Source organism: Sphaerodactylus townsendi, linkage group LG08, assembly GCF_021028975.2.
Source record: "Sphaerodactylus townsendi isolate TG3544 linkage group LG08, MPM_Stown_v2.3, whole genome shotgun sequence".
Lineage (NCBI taxonomy): Eukaryota > Metazoa > Chordata > Lepidosauria > Squamata > Sphaerodactylidae > Sphaerodactylus > Sphaerodactylus townsendi.
In genome coordinates, this window is record NC_059432.1 from 112,963,066 (window position 1) to 112,983,270 (window position 20,205).

General features: G+C 50.9%; 1 protein-coding gene across 2 annotated transcripts in view; it reads right to left on the reverse strand.

Annotated features, from left to right (window-relative positions):
• Nucleotides 1-20,205, reverse strand: part of LOC125438223 (interleukin 1 receptor accessory protein) — a 50,825-nt gene that overhangs the window by 10,013 nt on the left and 20,607 nt on the right. Inside the window, exons 7-9 of one of the 2 annotated variants that reach the window (XM_048506488.1) lie at nt 18,616-18,765; nt 15,446-15,589; nt 798-1,996 (exon numbers count right to left, since the gene is read on the reverse strand). In XM_048506488.1, the coding sequence (XP_048362445.1) occupies nt 1,632-1,996; nt 15,446-15,589; nt 18,616-18,765 (659 nt within the window). In that variant the 3' untranslated portion in view covers nt 798-1,631. Of the gene's footprint in view, nt 1-797; nt 1,997-15,445; nt 15,590-18,615; nt 18,766-20,205 lie in introns of those variants that run through there. The other variant, XM_048506486.1, reaches the window with a different exon arrangement.

Below are 20,205 nucleotides of genomic sequence, written 5' to 3' on the forward strand. Positions count from 1 at the left end.
GTATACAGTGGTGGGATCCAAATAATTCCATGGTGGCGAACCTTTGGCACTCTAGATGTTATGGACTACAATTCCCATCAGCCCCTGCCAGCATGGCCAATCCCGGCAGGGGCTGATGGGGATTGTAGTCCATACCATCTGGAGTGCCAAAGGTTCGCCACCACTGAAATAATTTAACAACTGGTTGTTTACAAGCACCATTTTAACAACCGTTTCTGCCGAAGTGGTGCGAACCGGCTGAATCCCACCACTGGGTCTGTGTGAGGAGGGGGGTGGGTGGGTGGAGAAAACAAGGACAAAAATTGAAAAGCTGAACACGCTGCAGTCGACTGGCAGATCTTGCCAGCTGCAGCCAGTGGGATAAATCCTTTTGGGTTGTGTCACAGGGGGCAGCTGGTGGGCTGCGGCACAGAAGACCCCTGCCCAGAGGAAATCTGCCGGCATCTTGGCCAGCTCTGCGTGAAGAAAATGGGGTAGAAAATGTTGACAGAGAGAAATGTCTCTCTCTTTCTCACCATACTAGAACCAGGGGGCATCCATTGAAAATGCTGGGGGGAAGAATTAGGACTAATCAAAGGAAACACTTCTTCACGCAACGTGGGATTGGTGTTTGGAATATGCTGCCACAGGAGGGGGTGATGGCCACTCACCTGGATAGCTTTAAAAGGGGCTTGGACGGATTAATGGAGGAGAAGTCAATCTATGGCTACCAGTCTTGATCCTCCTTGATCTGAGGTGCCTTAGCAGACCAGGTGCTCAAGAGCAGCAGCAGCAGAAGGCCCTTGCTTTCACCTCCTGCAGGTGAGCTCCCAAAGGCACCTGGTGGGCCACTGCGAGTAGCAGAGAGCTGGACTAGATGGACTCTGGTCTGATCCAGCAGGCTCGTTCTTATGTTCTTGTGTCCTTAAGAACCCCTTGATAGGGCACTGCCAGGCAGTGAGCCAGGCCAATGCCAACCTAGAGTTTGTCCTCTGCAGAAGGATTGGGTGGCAGAAGAATTGAGCAGCAGCCTGAGGGAAAGGCAGTTGCACCAATCTCGCTCATGATCAAGACTGTGGAGTCCCTCCCCTGTGTGGCTGCTACAGATCTGGGACCCCCCCCCCCCACCGCCTCTCTCTGTTCCCACAAAAGGTCCCTCCAAACCAGTGATCCCCGTTAATTTGGAGGGAAACATTAATGGAAACGGACCCCCGTTTTGAAGACTGGTGCTGGAAGCTAGAGAGGGCGGCTTTGGGCAGGACGCAGCCTGTCCCGAGAGAAGAAGAAAAATGCCCCATTTGACACGCGAGACTGGAAGACTTGAGCGCAAAGCAGGGCAAAGGCAGCGTCCACCCTTCAGGTGTGCCTGAACTCCGCAAGGATCCCACCACGCCTGATGGGCCCTGATCCCTCCCGCCCGAAAAGAAACTGCTTCCTCGCTGGATGGAAAACACGCTGGCTTTGCAGGCTCCTCACCGACAAAGAGGCCCTGAGCATACGCAAGAAGACGCAGTCTGTGTGTGTGTGGGGGTCAATTTTGAGGGCATGGGGAGGGGCACTCAGATTGAGCACTGCTCCTTTCCACCATGCTCAAACTCCTTGGCCAGCCTGCCCTTCCCTTCCGCTCTGGACTCGCGGCCCTCTTCCCCATCTCAGATGTTTTCCAGGGAAGAGTAGGTGAGATCTTGTGCTTCCAAGGAGTTCCTAGGCCTGCTCTTCACAGGCATCTCCACCAGCAGCTGCTTCCAGAACCTTCCTTGGGGATATCTGGACTTCTCCCCTTTCCACTTAATGATGCTGAGGACCGCCTTGGCCCGCCGCAGCTCCTTGACGCGGCTCTTCTTGATGGGCTTGTACTGGACGAGGATGACCCTGATGGTTCCTCGGGCGGCCATGTTCTCCAGGCCGGCCTTGAGCTCCAGCAAGGCCTGGGTTCCCTGGAGGACATAGTTGGGGCTCAGCACCACCAGGAGGCGGCGGCTTCTCTGGATGAAGCTGAGGGTCTCGTCCGTAACAACTGGGAGAGAAAACAGACCAAGCAGGTTAGGGGAGTTCAGGGCACGGCCCTCAAGCTGCCAGGTGACAGGCGGACCAAGACAACCCAAACATCTGGCTCAAACATCTGGCTTGCCTTCTACAGGACCAGCAGTGGCAAAGGAGGTTAAGAGCTCATGTATCTAATCTGGAGGAACCGGGTTTGATTCCCAGCTCTGCCGCCTGAGCTGTGGAGGCTTATCTGGCGAATTCAGATTAGCCTGTGCACTCCCACACGCGCCAGCTGGGTGACCTTGGGCTAGTCACAGCTTCTCGGAGCTCTCTCAGCCCCACCCACCTCACAGGGTGTTTGTTGTGAGGGGGGAAGGGCAAGGAGATTGTCAGCCCCTTTGAGTCTCCTGCAGGAGAGAAAGGGGGGATATAAATCCAAACTCCTCTTCTTCTACAGATGCTCACATTTCTGGCCCTTAAGATTTGCTGGAAATTGTGCAGATTGTGAGACCTCCAACGCGGTGTACTGGATAGGAACAGGCGGACTCTAAACTGGAGAACTGGGTTAGATTCCCCACTCCTCCACATAAGCAGTGGACTCTTATCTGGTGTACTGGTTTTGTTTCTCCACTCCTCCTCCACATGTAGCCTGCCGGGCGACGTTTGGGCCAGTCACAGTTCTCTCAGAACTCTCTCAGCCCCACCTGCCTCATGAAGAGTCTGTTGTGGGGAGGGGAAGGGAAGGAGCTTGTAAACCACTTTGAGTTTCCTTACAGGAGGCTCGTTCCGCACATGCAGAATAATGCACTTTCAAACTGCTTTCAGTGCTCTTTGAAGCTGTGCGGAATGGCAAAACCCACTTGCAGACAGTTGTGAAAGTGGTTTGAAAACGCATTATTTTGCGCGTGCGGAAGCGGCCGGAGAGAAAGGTGGGGTATAAGTCCAACCTCTTCTTCTTGCAGTGGGTTCTGCTTTTCCCCTTCTCCCTGGGGATATCGTTCTGCTCACTCCTAACATGTTTCATTCCGTGATGGCTTGCTCTGGGCTGAAGAGCCTTCACAGAAACCTCAACGCTGACCCCATTTGTGAATGTTCAATGGCTGCTAATTCGCCCGTTCTCATTAATCTCTAGGGCAGTCAACGGTTTGCTCAGCTGCCAGCCTCTTCAGAGCACGACAGTTTCATTTTATTTATTCACAACATTTATTTAGCCACCTTTCTCCCTGCACAGCTCGAGGTAGCTTGTGAAATCAATCAAATGATTATTAAAAGACAATCAAAACAGTAGAAATAGAAAGTCAAGGATAAAATCACATGAAAGGTTACCGTTTAAAAATTCCAGTTAGGACTCCTAAAAGATTGGCAGGAAATGTGCACAATCTAATTAAAATATAGATAAAGTTACTCACATGCTACATACTTCATTGTTACTCACTTGCCAGGCTACTTCTATTCAGATGCCCTCACCTATTGACCTTGCCAAGCCAAGAAATGCAGTCGTAAACAGAATGGGCTTCCACTGGCCCCTGAATATTGGTAGCACAGCATGAATTTTCTTGAAAACACACATAAATCTTTGTTGAAGGCTTTCACAGCCGAATTCAATTGGTTGTTGTGGGTTTTCCGGGCTATGTTGTTGTGGTCTGGTAGATCTTGCAGCTGGCAAACTCTCTGCTGGGGATAATTAGGAAAGGAGTTGAGAATAAAACTGCAAGGATTGTCATGCCCTTATATAAAGCCGTGGTGCAACCGCACTTGGAGCACTGTGTTCAGTTCTGGTCGCCACATCTCAAAAAGGATATCGAAGAGATAGAAACAGTGCAGAGAAGGGCAACGAGGATGATTGAGGGACTGGAGCACCTTCCCTGTGAGGAGAGGCTGCAGCGTTTGGGACTCTTTAGTTTGGAGAGGAGACGTCTGAGGGGGGGATATGAGTGAAGTCTATAAAATGATGCATGGGGTAGAAAATGTGGACAGAGAGAATTTTTTCTCTCTTTCTCACAATACTAGAACCAGGGGGCATTCATTGAAAATGCTGGGGGGAAGAATTAGGACGAATAAAAGGAAACACTTCTTCACACAACGTGCGATTGGTGTTTGGAATATGCTGCCACAGGAGGGAGTGATGGCCACTCACCTGGATAGCTTTAAAAGGGGCTTGGACAGATTGATGGAGGAGAAGTCGATCTCTGGCTACCAATCTTGATCCTCCTTGATCTGAGATTGCAAATGCCTTAGCAGACCAGGTGCTCAGGAGCAGCAGCAGCAGCAGGCCATTGCTTTCACCTCCTGCACGTGAGCTCCCAAAGGCACCTGGTGGGCCACTGCGAGTAGCAGAGTGGTGGACTAGATGGACTCTGGTCTGAGCCACCAGGCTAGTTCTTATGTTCTTAGACCACATGCCAGCCACAGATGCAGGCAAAATGTTAGGAACAAGATCTACCAGACCACGGCAACATAGCCCGGAAAACCCACCACAACCAACATAGCTCTTTCTTCGTGTATTTTTAGGAACAGCTCTATTTGAAGCCGTTATGGCCTTTAACCTCTGTCAGGGTGCAGTTGCTTGGAAATAGTCATACAGATGTGTAGCCCCCACCCTCACGTCAAGAGATCCATTCCACCAGGTCCGCAAAGACCGCGTGCTCACATCCTGCATTGGACAAGACATGCCGGTGGTCGTTTGCATCTGGAAATCAATCTTGCTCAATTGAGTGGGTTTGTGCTCAGTTGGAGAGTTGCCCTGGGTAAATCTGGAAAGACGACGAACAAATCTAAAGGACAGCCTCGCTCCATAAGACCCCCTCTGTGCCAACTACACTCTCCCGGTTGTCATTATTTAGTCCGCCCCCACCCTGGGCTGCATGTTTGCCAACCGCTGGAGGCTGATCCTGTTGGCAGGGGCCCCCACTCCGTGGAACAGGCTTCTTGAGGACAAGGGAAGCAGAGACGGCAGCGGCGAGGATTTCGGTGCTGTCTTTTTAGCAGTCGCGTTTACTTGATATGTTTTAACAGGTGAACCCATGAGCCACTTTGCACCGCAAAAGAGTAAAACATAGAATCATGGAGTTGGAAGAGACCCCAAGGGCCATCCAGTCCAACCCCCTGCAGCCATTCAGGAACACACAATCAAAGCACTCCCGACATATGCTCATCCAGCCTCTGTTTAAAAACCGCCAAAGAAGGAGACTCCACCACACTCCGAGGCATCGAATTCCACTATGGAACAGCCCTGAAGATCAGGTAGTTCTTCCTGATGTTTAGGTGGAATCTCTTTTCCTGCACCTTGAATCCATTTCTCCATGTCCTAGTCTCTGAGGCAGCAGAAAACAAGTTTGCTCCCTCTCCAACATGACATCCCTTCAAATATCTAAACATGACTATCATGTCCCTCCTTAACCTTAACTTCTCCAGACTAAACATCTCCAGCTCCCTGAACGAATACTAAGAATGAGTAACACGCCCAACTGTCCAGACATGTCCATTGTTCTTGCCAATCTATGACCAAATAATAATAATAATAATAATAATAATAATAATAATAATAATAATAATAATAATAATAAGAAGAAGAAGAAGAAGAAGAAGAAGAAGAAGAAGAAGAAGAGGAGTTTGGATTTATATCCCCCCTTTCTCTCCTGCAGGAGACCCAAAGGGGCTGACAATCTCCTTGCCCTTCCCCCCTCACAACTAACACCCTGTGAGGTAGAAGAAGAAGAAGAGTTTGGATTTATATCCCCCCTTTCTCTCCTGCAGGAGACTCAAAGGGGCTGACAATCTCCTTGCCCTTCCCCCATCACAACAAACACCCTGTGAGGTAGGTGGGGCTGAGAGAGCTCTGAGAAGCTGTGACTAGCCCAAGGTCACCCAGGCTGGCGTGTGTGGGAGTGCACAGGCTAATCTGAATTCCCCAGATAAGCCTCCACAGCTCAGGCGGCAGAGCGGGGAATCAAACCCGGTTCCTCCAGATTAGATAAACGAGCTCTTAACCTCCTAAGCCACCACGCCAGCCTCTTCACTGAACTGCCTGGCAAGGAAATGTTTTTAAACAGCATGTTCATGCTAAAAGGCATCCAGTTAAACAGAGTTTCTGCCTGAAATCCTGAAGAGTTGCAGTTAAGAGTTTTGCCTGACTTCCCTCCCTGATCTTCTCCGGCAGACTCTGCCTTTTTCAGTAGCTATTTTCTGTGCGGTTTCGCCCACCGTTCCGTGTCAGGATTCCAAAAGCACCCACTGACTCAAAATGGTGGGGACTCTTGGTGAAAGGCAGAGGCGGGATCCAGCAGGTTCTCACAGCTTCCCGAGAGTAGGTTACTCATTATTTGCGTGTGCCGAGAGGGGGTGACTAACTGGTGATTTGGCCCCGTGACTTTTTGCCTTAGTGGCGCCCCTCCTCTCCGCAGTAGCGCGCAGAACTTGGAGCAGTCTAGCAGGAGGTGCACCGGCGTGCGTGGCAGCCTGCGCCTGGGTGCATTTGTTCCCCGCCCAAGGACTGGCCTTGCCCAGGAAATGCCCCACCCCCGTAATGCCCGGCCACGCCCCCGTCGTGCCCCGCCCAGCCCCATTGGCGCTACGCCACAGTTTGAATCCCACCCACCATGGGAACCTGTTACTAAAATGTCTGTCCCTGCAGTGCAGCTTACGAAGAATCAATCCAACACGTGATATTACACTGCCCGTTACACAGTTTAGCCAGGAACAAATATCTAAACCCGTGGTTAAAACCCCCCATTGATAACACTGATCTATCAATTGTGGTAACGATGCTGGATTGTGGTTCTGCAAGTGTATTGGAAGCGCTGGCTAACTTTTGGTGCTCTGTCATCAGCAAACGGTCATAACTGTACTGGAGATTGTATCATTACACTGAGGTTGCCATTGTTGCTGGTATATTGCTGCTATTGTTTTAATTATGCCATTAAAGGTTATTATTATTTGGGTGCTGTGTGGTTTCCGGGCTGTATGGCCGTGTTCTAGCAGCATTCTCTCCTGACGTTTCGCCTGCATCTGTGGCTGGCATCTTCAGTTTTCCAATTTTTGTGTGTCTTGGAACAATTTCTCCCCATAGAGATGTTCAATGTATTGTCGAAGGCTTTCACGGCCGGAATCACTTGGGTGCTGTGTGGTTTCCAGGCTGTATGGCCGTGTTCTAGCAGCATTCTCTCCTGACGTTTCGCCTGCATCTGCGGCTGGCATTTGCTTTACTACCATCAGATCCTCTGAAGATGCCAGCCACAGATGCAGGCGAAACGTCAGGAGAGAATGCTGCTAGAACACGGCCATACAGCCCGGAAACCACACAGCACCCAAGTGATTCCGGCCGTGAAAGCCTTCGACAATACGTTATTATTATTATTGTTATATACTAAAATGTTTGGATCCCACCACTGGTTAAAGGCCTCACCGCCCAAAGACCTCCTATTCCCATACTCCTAATTTTTTTGCACCCGCCCCCCACTAGCAAGGGAGAAGATGCAAGAACTTCAAGCTAAAACTACAGCAGAGAATGGGGGTTCAGCCAATCTGCCTTTCTTCAGTCATCTAACGGAGAAAAAAGGCACATCGTCTTATCAGCGTTTCCTCTCAGCTCCCATGGCTTCTGCTTGCAAAAGCCCCCCAAATGATTCTGCAATGATGTCATATTTTTACAGCCACACATTCCTGGGGGAGGGCGGGGGGGGGGGGCTGGGGAGCCAGATATGGCACGCTGCCCTGGACTCAGAGTGGCCAAAACTACGATCCGCTTTGCACCGAAGTGAAATAGCAGCATAACGTGGCATTGCTCTGAAGCAAATCCCTAATCATTCGTTTTCTCTGGGATTACAGAATGGAACAGACTTTTAGCCAGAACCGTACCCAGCTCCTATACACCTATAATGTATAGGAGCAGCAGTGGCGTAGGAGGTTAAGAGCTCGTGTATCCAATCTGGAGGAACCGGGTTTGATTCCCAGCTCTGCCTCCTGAGCTGTGGAGGCTTCTCTGGGGGATTCAGATTAGCCTGTGCACTCCCACACACGCCAGCTGGGTGACCTTGGGCTAGTCACAGCTTCTCGGAGCTCCCTCAGCCCCACCCACCTCACAGGGTGTTTGTTGTGAGGGGGGAAGGGGAAGGAGATTGTCAGCTCCTTTGAGTCTCCTACAGGAGAGAAAGGGGGGATAGAAATCCAAACTACTACTACTACTACTACTCCTCCTCTTCTTCTTCTATACGAGTGATTCTTCACAACTCTTGGAGCAACAATTCTGCTCGCTCTCCCACAAGCCAAGAGTTGAAAACCAAACGTATGTGGGGCCGGATCCTGTGGGTCTGTTCTGCTAGTGGTGGGGCTTTTATTTGGCCCAGGGAGGTTTTTGGTGAAGGCTCCGCCATCTTTTGTGAATGAGGTTTACAGGATCCAAATTGCACACCCCAATCTACCAGATGGAGGGTTTCAGAGGGGATACGTGTACACCTGACGACAACTAAGCCTGCAGCCCCGCCTCCTGTATCAAAATGGGGGAGAAGCTTTGCCCTAGGAGAGCCGACTTCCGGGGGTGGGTGGGACTAGAGATCTTCTAGTATTACAACAGGTTTACAGATGCCGGAGACCAGACAACATGGCTGCCTTAGACGGCAGAATCAGTGGCATTATAGTCCCCGAAGTCTCTCCCCTCCCCAAATCCTACAAGAGCTGGCAACCCAACTTTGCACAAAGGCCCTGAAGCCGCCACCCGCACTGGTGCAGCCAGGGGGATATCTAAGAAAAACAGCAACTAGGGCAAGCTCTGAAAACCCATCCCCTCCCCCAGCCTGACCGGAGCCAGCATTACGCTGGGCATGGACTGCAGAGGCCAAGGCCAAACTTCAGTGCTGGAACATCTGGGCCCGAATGGAGCTCTTGGCAGGAAGGGGCTGGGGTAGCTGAGGGCACCCCCCTTCAAACGGTACCCGGGGCACGTGCCCTGGTGTCCTCACCTTAGATACGCCTCTGCGTGTGGGTGAGAGTCTTTCCAGGACGCCACCATCCAATCAGAATTTCTCCGTCAGAACTCCTGGCAGTCAGCTAATGAATGCAAAGCCCGGCTGACGGGCTGTCTCGGCGCTCTGCTCTCCAAGAGAGGGGGATCCACAGCTACTCTGACGGGAGAAATGATCCTTCTAGATGGGAGGGAGGTGGGTCGGCTTTGCCAGGCTCCTTGGCTCTGATCCTGTCGGTGGAAACACCGGGTGCTCCGGCTGCCGCAGCCGGCTCGATCCTCCCCCGAGGAAAAGAGACTGGTGCACTTCAGGGAGGCAGACAGGCGTTGACAGCAATTTCATGCCTTGCCACGCTTCCTTGGAAACAGATTAGCCCACTTAGGCTTGCAAAAGGAGCACAGAAGGCAGCCCACTTGCAGAGGAAGGACTCCACCGCCCCAGGGCTGCAGGCTCTGCTTGGCTGGGCCGGAGGGGGAAGACCTGGGAGGCAGAGCCGCACGGGGCCCCACGACCTTCTGCAACAGGCGGTCACCGACAGGACTTGGGAAAGCCTCAGAAACTCAGTTGCCTGAACTGAAATCTTCAAAAGTTGGTGCTGCAGGTAGACCAGGGGTCTGCAACCTGCGGCTCTCCAGATGTTCGTGGACAGCAAATCCCATCAGCCCCTGCCAGCATGGCCAATTGGCTGGCAGGGGCTGATGGGAATTGTAGTCCATGAACATCTGGAGAGCCGCAGTTTGCGGACCCCTGTGGTAGACTCACCAATCTCTAGGTGGGGCCCAGAGAACTCTCAGAATTATAACTGATATGCAGACTACACAGAGCAGACTGCAAACATCTCATTATAGCCAGAGGTGGAGCACCCATTCTTTCCAAGGGGGTCTTTACAGTTGAATCCCCCCTCCCCATTAGGAAATGCCCCTTTAGGAAATGCTCCATGAAGTATTTCCTAATGGGGAGGGGGGATTCAACTGTAAAGACCCCCTTCGAAAGAATCCATGGACAAAATATATAGAAATTAGCGGGGGGGGGGGGCTTTCACAGCTGCCAACATGCACCTTAGAGTTCAGGTTGGAAGGAGGCACCATCACAACCAGCGATCCGTTGGAGGCACCCGAGGACAGAGCAGCGCCCACCCGCCTTTTCAACTCATCTAAAATAGCAGCGGAACAGAAGGAGCCCAGCGAAGGCACAGGGAGGCGGCTCCCGTCTGTTAACAGACATCTGTGACTAAACCCAGAAGACGAAGCGTGCTCCCTGAAAACCAGCCGCGGCCGGGTTCCCCGCAGAGTGGCACAGAACCCCCGCGTCACTGGGTCACTCGAGCAGCAGCCGTCAAAAACCGCTCCACGGTTTCACCCGGGCAAAGCTGCTCGCCTTTGTTTGTGCAGACATTTCCCCACTCCCGGAAGCTGGGGGGCGAATCTCAGTCCAAGCAAATGCTAGAGCTGAATTGCCACTGTGTGTTGCGGACACACAGCCACACACAAGTCTAAATGCCAATCCTGACGTCACAACGCTGCCCTTTCCTTTCTGGTCCGCACAACTGGGGAGGTTGGAGTGGAAGAAGATCTTGCGAAAAGTTCTGTGGTTCAACGGAAGGAGAGGGAAGACCTCTGAGCCCAGAAAACACTCCTGTTTACGATATGCCTCCAGAGATCCTTGTAGCTCCCCAGCCACTAAAAGATCCCAAATCACTCGCTTTTGTGCCAAGTCATGATTTGTATTATGCTTTAAAAAGACTTGGAGAAGGTGGGGTGTGTGTGTGTGTGTGTGCGTGTGTGTTACAAAACCCTGCATGTTATCAGCCATTTCCATGGACGCTGCAACATCGAAGAGGCTGCAACATCGCTGCAACATCGAAGAGGAGAAGAGATGCAAAGGAAGTTAGAATTACGCGCTGTGCGTGTGAGATGGCGGAAATGGAGACCCTGTCACATATTTTTCTACAGTGTCCCCTGCATAAGGTGATGAGGGCAATTAGCTCTCTTCCAATTGATAATACAACTGCAAGGATAGTCATGCCCTTATATAAAGCCGTGGTGCGACCACACTTGGAGTCCTGTGTTCAGTTCTGGTCGCCACATCTCAAAAAGGATATCGAAGAGATAGAAAAAGTGCAGAGAAGGGCAACGAGGATGATTGAGGGACTGGAGCACCTTCCTTATGAGGAGAGGCTGCAGCGTTTGGGACTCTTTAGTTTGGAGAGGAGACGTCTGAGGGGGGATATGATTGAAGTCTATCAAATTATGCATGGGGTAGAAAATGTGGACAGAGAGAAATTTCTCTCTCTTTCTCACAATACTGGAACCAGGGGGCATCCATTGAAAATGCTGGGGGGAAGAATTGGGACTAATAAAAGGAAATGCTTCTTCACACAATGTGTGATTGGTGTTTGGAATATGCTGCCACAGGAGGTGGTGATGGCCACTAACCTGGATAGCTTTAAAAGGGGCTTGGACAGATTTATGGAGGAGAAGTAGATCTCTGGCTCCCAATCTTGATCCTCCTTGATCTGAGGTTGCAAATGCCTTAACAGACCAGGTGCTCGGGAGCAGCAGCAGCAGCAGAAGGCCATTGCTTTCACCTCCTGCAGGTGAGCTCCCAAAGGCACCTGGTGGGCCACTGTGAGTAGCAGAGTGCTGGACTAGATGGACTCTGGTCTGATCCAGCTGGCTTGTTCTTATGTTCTTATGTATGAAAAGGCTTCCAGAAGATGACAATCCTAACATCATGAGAGAGGTGGCAAAGTTCAGCGCCTATATTGTTACAAGACGTAGATATAAATAGGGTAATTTAAACACAAATTAGTGGTAGGTTATTTGGATTATCAATTTTATATCTTGGTTTATACATCACTTGTGCTGTCAGTTTTGAGATCTATTTCACTTTATGGTTTTAACATTCTGCCTTTGTAAAATTTTCGTAGTTGAAATAATGTTCCCAAATTTCATTTGGAAATTATATTATTTGCATGTTGTGGTTTTATACTCTGTATTTAATCATTTCTGGTCTTCGACCACAATAAAACTGATTGATTGATTGATTGATTGATTGATTGATTGATTGATTGATTGATTGATTGATTGATTGAAGCAGTGGCGTAGGAGGTTAAGAGCTCGTGTATCTAATCTGGAGGAACCGGGTTTGATTCCCAGCTCTGCCGCCTGAGCTGTGGAGGCATCTCTGGGGAATTCAGATTAGCCTGTGCACTCCCACACATGCCAGCTGGGTGACCTTGGGCTAGTCACAGCTTCTTGGAGCTCTCTCAGCAACCGAGCTTACTCCCAGGTAAAGGATCGTGTTTGAGTTCTTCGCATGAAAATCAGTGGGGTTTAACAGTGCTTAACAGGGCTACCTACACTGCTTCCCCAAAACTAGGTCTTGGGTTTAATGCTGGACAATGTCAGAGGCCCAAGCCTCTCGCCCAGGCTGTAGCCCTAGGGGTGTGTGTGCCAGAGTGGGGGGGAGGCTCTGTTGCGATCGCCCACAGAGAGGGCTCTGAGTGCCACCTCTGACACCCGTGCCATAGGTTTGCCACCACTGATTTAGGCACTATACTCCTATTGATGGAGCCCAGAATCACATTGGCTTTCTTGGCTGCCGCATCACACTGCTGACTCATGTTCAGTTTGTGGTCTACTAAGACTCCCACATCCCGTTTGCATGTAGTATTGTCAAGCCAGGTGTCCCCCATTCTATCTCTGTGCATGTCACTTTTTTCTGCCTAAGCAAAGTATCTTCCATTTATCTCTTGTGAAATCCATTTTGTCAGTTTTGGCCCAGCTCCCTAATCTGCCCCGGTCAATTTGAATTCTGATCCCATCCTCTGGGGTACGAGCTGCCACTTATAATTTGGTGTCATCTGCAAATTTCATTAGCAGACCCTCTTGCATTAAGTTCAGGGGACTAAAATATGTCATTTCATTTAGAGGAATCTGCAATTGGAGGAAGTAAAAAGAGCTCCCCCCCCCCCTCCAGAGCTGTGTCAGGGAGGGCAAGAGGAATTAAATTGGGATCTGTGCCTCAACTGTTCTGGCTCAAGCTGCACAAGGCAAGAAGGCTTGCTGGGCAAACAGAGGCCATTTTTACCACAGCTGCTTCTGGGCACAGACGACCCACCGGCACTGTCAGACTTGGCAGCTTATTATTGGTTGAGTTGATACCCACTGATATGTATATTACTATAAGTCATGCAAACTGAGAGACCAGCCGCTGAGGGTGCCCTGCCCCCCCCCCCGCCCCCGCTCTACAGGGGTCCCTAACATCATCGGGACCCATTATTCTTTTCTGGGAGGGCTGCAGACGGGTTTCGTGGGACATTGTTTTAGAACGCAATTGTTTTAAATTATATGTATGTTTTTACATATGATATTATATTGTTCACCGCCCTGAGCCCTTCGGGGATAGGGCGGTATATTAAATCAAATAATAAATAAATAAATATTGCTTATTTATATGATATTTATTAAATTGCATAAATGCGGTCTGACATGCACCGCGCTGATTTTTCCTAGCTAAACATATACGTTGCACGGTTGTTGTGTTGTGGTTACCAATCTTGATCCTCTTTGATCTGAGGTTGCAAATGCCTTAGCAGACCAGGTGCTCGGGAGCAGCAGCAGCAGCAGCAGGCCATTGCTTTCACCTCCTGCAGGTGAGCTCCCAAAGGCACCTGGTGGGCCACTGCGAGTAGCAGAGAGCTGGACTAGATGGACTCTGGTCTGATCCAGCTGGCTTGTTCTTATGTTCTTATGATTGGTGTTTGGAATATGCTGCCACAGGAGGTGGTGATGGCCACTCACCTGGATAGCTTTAAAAGGGGCTTGGACAGATTTATGGAGGAGAAGTCGATCTATGGCTCCCAATTTTGATCCTCCTTGATCTGAGGTTGCAAATGCCTTAACAGTCCAGGTGCTCGGGAGCAACAGCAGCAGAAGGCCATTGCTTTCACCTCCTGCAGGTGAGCTCCCAAAGGCACCTGGTGGGCCACTGCGAGTAGCAGAGTGCTGGACTAGATGGACTCTGCTCTGAGCCAGCAGGCTCGTTCTTACGTTCTTATGCCCTTTCAGCCAACCTCAAGCCGAGGCTGTATCAGAACGAGAGCCAAGCCCGGAGAGTTTCAGTTTCTCACACCAGAATCTACCTTCCCTCTTTGGTGGCACTCCCTGTCAGAGGTTAAAGGGAAATGTTGGGATGGATCTGCGTCTCCAGTCTGATAGATGCGTTGCTTTTGACTGGAGCACACATCGTTCCGCGAGGGGCCAGTCAGAGTTCTCTCTGAACTCTCTCGGTCTGTTGTTGGGGGGTGGGCAAGGGAAAGGAGATTGTCAGCCCCTTTGAGTCTCATTACAGGAGAGAAAGGGGGGATATAAATCCAAACTCTTCTTCTTCCTGTTGGTTTTATGGGATTTGTTGTCTGCTGCTTCACTTGGAATCCCTTTTGGGAAGTCAAGCAGCACACAAACAAACACATCAGACCAAGCAGACGACACACGAGCGCACATGCAGCTGCCTCAGACTGAATCAGACTCATCACGGTCAGTGTTGTCTTTCACATCACCCACCACCGGATTTTTTTTTTAGCTGGAGATGCCAAGGTTCGAACACGTGACTCGGACCACGGGTGGGCCATCAAGGCCAGTACTATCCACTCAGCCACACAGTGGCTCTGCAGACACAAAGTGGCTCTTCACGGTCTCAGGGGAGGCCCTTCACGTCAGTTTCTTGCCTGATCCTTTCAACTGGAGATGCCGGGGGTTGAACCCACGACCTTTCTGCAGCCAAGCAGATGCTCTGCCACGGAGCCACAGCCTCTCCCCAGAAATTTTTTTCCCTCTCTTCACAATACTAGAACCAGGGGGCATCCATTGAAAATGCTGGGGGGAAGAATTGGGACTAATAAAAGGAAACACTTCTTCATGCAACGTGTGATTGGTGTTTGGAATATGCTGCCACAGGAGGGGGTGATGGCCACTCACCTGGATAGCTTTCAAAGGGGCTTGGACAGATTGATGGAGGAGAAGTCGATCTATGGCTCCCAATCTTGATCCTCCTTGATCTCAGATTGCAAATGCCTTAGCAGACCAGGTGCTAGGGAGCAGCAGCAGCAGCAGAAGGCCATTGCTTTCACCTCCTGCAGGTGAGCTCCCAAAGGCACCTGGTGGGCCACTGCGAGTAGCAGAGTGCTGGACTAGATGGACTCTGGTCTGATCCAGCTGGCTTGTTCTTATGTTCTTATGTTCTAACCTCCTGCCACCAATAACTCTGCCATTCACCAACTGCCAGCGGCTGAAATTCGGCTCCCACTGGAATGAGCACAAAGGGAACGGCCCAGCTACGGATGAGGAAACGAGGGCTTTAAACGCCAGTGATGGCTTTCTGACTAAACCAAAGTGGTTTGCTATGAACTGACCCCAGAACAGTCCCCATGGAGGCTAGACAGGAGTGTGTGTGTAATGCACAGGTGCGCTGGAGAGACCGGAGGGCCGCCGCCGCCACCCCCTACTTGAGATACTCACTTCCGCCAGGGAGACTGTCTCTGTCAAAGATGCACAGCTTGTAGCCGAACTCATTTTCCAGGACACCTCGTAGCGTCAGCAGCACAAACTCTTCCTCCTCGGCGTTCCTCGCGTAGGACACGTAAATGTCAAACTCCTTCCCATCTGATGGCCCCAGCAGGAGAGAACCGCACAGAAAAAAGAACAGGTTTTTTTAAAAGCTGGAACACACTGAAGTTAGACGAGTACATTCGGTTCCGCTGTCGCTGCCCCACTTCCTAGTTGCATTATAGAGCATTGAGCAAAGAGGCATTCCCCCGGCCAGAGACCTCAAATAGCACTTCTGTGCTCTTTGGCAGGTTCAGCAAAAACCTTTGCACCTACAAAGAGGTGCGGAGACCTTCGAGAAGGCCAGCGAGGCCTGCCTGGTTGCTGGGGCAACCCCGAAGCCTTCAATTGAAAAATCTGGGGCTGGAGGGAGGGGTTTGGACAACGCGGGAGAGAAATGGAACCTGTAGAGGTGGGAGATGAATCGCCAAGCTTGTGCGTTCTGCACTCCCCAATTATTCTGCGCCAGGAGGGTGGACGATTATGTCGGCTTCTCCTTTCCTGCCCCAGCTGAGGTCAAGAGTATCTATTATTAATGTGCCCAAACGTATTATATTTTACTGCACTATCTCTTAAAACTGCAGCTGTTACTTTGACAGCGGAATTTAATGCGAGGCACTTCTCCAGGTGGGCTTTGGGCAGAAGGACCGACGAATCGCTGGCCTGCGAATGTATGTGAGCAGATAAGACATAATTTAAAGTATATTAAAGAACGAAAACAGGAAGCAGCACAGGAGCATTTAGCAGTTAAGGGATCCAGAAGCTGCATCAGGAAAGAGACTGTCCCAGGACCACTGGACAGGCCTCCATTCCCCGGACTATAGAAGAAGAAGAAGAAGAAGAAGAAGAAGAAGAAGAAGAAGAAGAAGAAGAAGAAGAAGAAGAAGAAGGAGAAGAAGAAGAAGAAGAAGAAGAAGAAGAAGAAGAAGAAGAAGGAGGAGGAGGAGGAGGAGGAGGAGGAGGAGGAGGAGAAGAAGGAGGAGGAGGAGGAGGAGGAGAGGAGGAGGAGGAGGAGGTGGTGGTGGAGGGAGGAGGGAGGAGGAGGAAGGAGGAGGAGGAGGAGGAGGAGTTTGGATTTCTATCCCCCCTTTCTCTCCGGCAGGAGACTCAAAGGGGCTCACAATCTCCTTCCCCCCTCACAACAAACACCCTGTGAGGTAGGTGGGGCTGAGAGAGCTCCGAGAAGCTGTGACTAGCCCAAGGTCACCCAGCTGGCGTGTGTGGGAGCGCCCAGGCTAATCTGAATTCCCCAGATAAGCCTCCACAGCTCAGGCAGCAGAGCTGGGAATCAAACCCGGTTCCTCCAGATTAGATACATGAGCTCTTAACCTCCTACGCCACTGCTGCTCCTGCAAGGCTTCCTACTTGATCCAGGAAGAAACTTGGGGGGATTTGCTCTGCCGGGATTTTTAACCCATTCCATTCCAGGGAGCCCTGAGCAGGCCGCTCTCACATTTTAGGCACTGGACAGAATTAGCAGATCTCCAAAGGTTGCTGCCAGTACAAGCTGAAAATGATATTTCAACACACAGTGGATGCTTAGGGCTCAGATCTGAGGGATCTAGTCTGCTAAAAGAGACCGTCCTTGATGCAAAAGACCCATAGGCGAATGTATTGCTGAAGGCGATCACGGCTAGAATCACTGGGGTGTTGTGGGGTTTTCAGCCTGCATGGCCGTGTTCCGGTAGCCTTTTCTCCTGACGTTTCGCCTGCATCTGTGGCTGGCGTCTTCAGAGGATCTGATGGTGGTAAAGCAAGTGGAGTATATATATATACCTGTGGAATGTCCAGGGTGGGAGAAAGAACCATCTGCATTGGTTGAAAGAGTTAAGGTTTCAACTTGCAAGGGAAATTCGCATGTGTTATGTGGAATCCACCCATTTTAGCATATGTATATACTACTGAAGTTGCATAATCAATTAGTGAGGGCATCTGCATAGCCGCTGCCTGGCATTTTAATCCATATAACTGCTTCCTGTGTTTGGGTGGTGTTCACATTCCACAGGTATATATACTCCACTTGCTTTGCTACCATCAGATCCCCTGAAGGTGCCAGCCACAGATGCAGGCAAAACGTCAGGAGAAAATGCTACTGGAACACGGCCATGCAGCCTGGAAAACCCACAACACCCCACTTTAAATATATAAATAAAACAGAGCAGTTAGCCATATTTGCAGAGGGAAATATGAAACCATTTCCATTCCAACCACCCTGTGCACCTCCCCACAAGAAGAAGAAGAAGAAGAGGAGGAGGAGGAGGAGTAGTTTGGATTTATATCCCCCCTTTCTCTCTTGCAGGAGACTCAAAGGGGCTTACAATCTCCTTGCCCTTCCCCCCCCCACAACAAACACCCTGTGAGGTAGGTGGGGCTGAGAGAGCTCCGAGAGGGCTGTGACTAGCCCAAGGTCACCCAGCTGGCGTGTGTGGGAGTGCGCAGGCTAATCTGAATTCCCCAGATAAGCCTCCACAACTCAAGCAGCAGAGCTGGGAATCAAACCCGGTTCCTCCAGATCAGAGTGCACCTGCTCTTAGCCACTGCTCTTAGCCTCTGCACCACTGCTGCTCAGAAGAAGAAGAAAAAGAAGAAGAAGAAGAAGAAGAAGGAGGAGGAGGAGGAGGAGGAGGAGGAGGAGGAGGAGGAGGAGGAGGAGGAGGAGGAAAAGAAGAAGAAGAAGAGGAGGAGGAGGAGGAGGAGGAGTTTGAATTTATATCCCCCCTTCCTCTCCTGCAGGAGACTCAAAGGGGCTGACAATCTCCTTGCCCTTCCCCCCTCACAACAAACACCCTGTGAGGTAGGTGGGGCTGAGAGAGCTCCGAGAAGCTGTGACTAGCCCAAGGTCACCCAGCTGGCGTGTGTGGGAGTGCACAGGCTAATCTGAATTCCCAAGATCAGCCTCCACAGCTCAGGCAGCAAATGAGAATCAAACCCGGTTCCTCCAGATGAGATACACGAGCTCTTAACCTCCTGCGCCACTGCTGCTCCTAGTAGTAGAGAAGGGAAGTTTACTACAGTTTTAATGCTGCCTCCCAGGGAGGCCAACGTCACCAGGCTAGGGAGGTGGGGGTGCACAGGGTCCTCACCTAAGATGGTTTCATCTGTCCCAAAGTGAGCCCGGTAGAAGAGAACCATCTCCAGCCAGTAAACGTGGTAGACCACTGTCAGCATGACCACGAGAAAGACGGTGGCTCCCAAGCCACAGGCCAGCTCCACGGTGTATCTCGGAACGGGAACTGGAGGGGAAAACCAAGAAAGGGACGTTATTAGCAGGTTGGGGCAAAGCTGGAACTTTCTCCAGGCTGAGTGTAAGAGGAGGGCGAACTGGAAAGAAAACACGGCTGCGGCTCCTAAAGGCTCGTATCGTTGGGGGGTTGGGGGGTTTCCGGGCTGTCTGGCCGTGTCCTAGTAGCATTTTCTCCTGACGTTTCGCCTGCACCTGTAGTACCGTCAGATCCTCTGAAGACGCCAGCCACAGATGCAGGCGAAACGTCAGGAGAAAACGCTACTGGAATACGGCCCGGAAACCACACAACACCCCAGTCCATGGGGCCGCATAAGAAACAGAAAATATTGTGGAGGGCCAGGCCAAAAGGCAGGGGGGCGAGGCGCTTTTGAAAGACCCGCAGAAGCCGGCAGCCAAGGCAACCGGCTTCTGCGGGGCTTTCAAAGGCGCCTCGCTCCCCAGCACGGCAGGGGGGCCAGTCAGGGTCATCCGGCGGGCCGGATGTGGCCCGCGGGCCGTATAATGCCCAGGTCTGCCCCAGTACATCCAGTTTTTTCCCACCCAGTTACTGGAAGACAAAGACCACCTCGTGACCCTTTCCGGTGGCATGGTTTTGAGAGTCAATTTCCAGTAAGATTGGTCAAGCTGGTTTGGAAGGACAACACGACGTCACATTCAGAGGACATCTGAGATGACTCAGAGCTCCAATTGCAGAAAGCCACCAGTGCGAGGCAGAGTTCCTAACACTGAGAAAGCCCATGGCTGATTCTGACAACGGATATTGTCCCGGGTCCCATGAATCTTGGGCGTCAAGGAAGGGGAGAAGTCCCAGCCAGGAAAGATTCATCAGAACTTCCCCCAAGATACAAGTTATCCCCTCCGACTCCCCAAAGTCAGTGGAGACAGCCTGCCCAAGATAGCGTAATGCATATGCACTCAGCCTCCAACAGACGTTGCTTCTTAATGCTGATATTCAGAAGTTTGCTGATTTGGGAGATAGAGGTTTCCTATCCAGGTTAGTGGTGGTGATGGCCACTAACCTGGACAGCTTTAAAAGGGGCTTGGACAGATTTATGGAGGAGAAGTCGATTTATGGCTATCAATCTTGATCCTCCTTGATCTGAGATTGCAAATGCCTTAGCAGACCAGGTGCTCAGGAGCAGCAGCCGGAGAAGGCCATTGCTTTCACATCCTGCATGTGATCTCCCAAAGGCACCTGGTGGGCCACTGCAAGTAGCAGAGAGCTGGACTAGATGGACTGTGGTCTGATCCAGCTGGCTAGTTCTTATGTTCTCATGTTCTAGTCACCGTAGCCTCTGATGGGTCTCTCCTCTAGGAATCTGTCTGATTCTTGTTTCAAGCCACCTACTGTCACGGCTACAACTACTCCGTCCGCTGGCCGTCGATTCCACAATTTAGTCGTGCATTAAGCACAGAAATATTTTGTTGA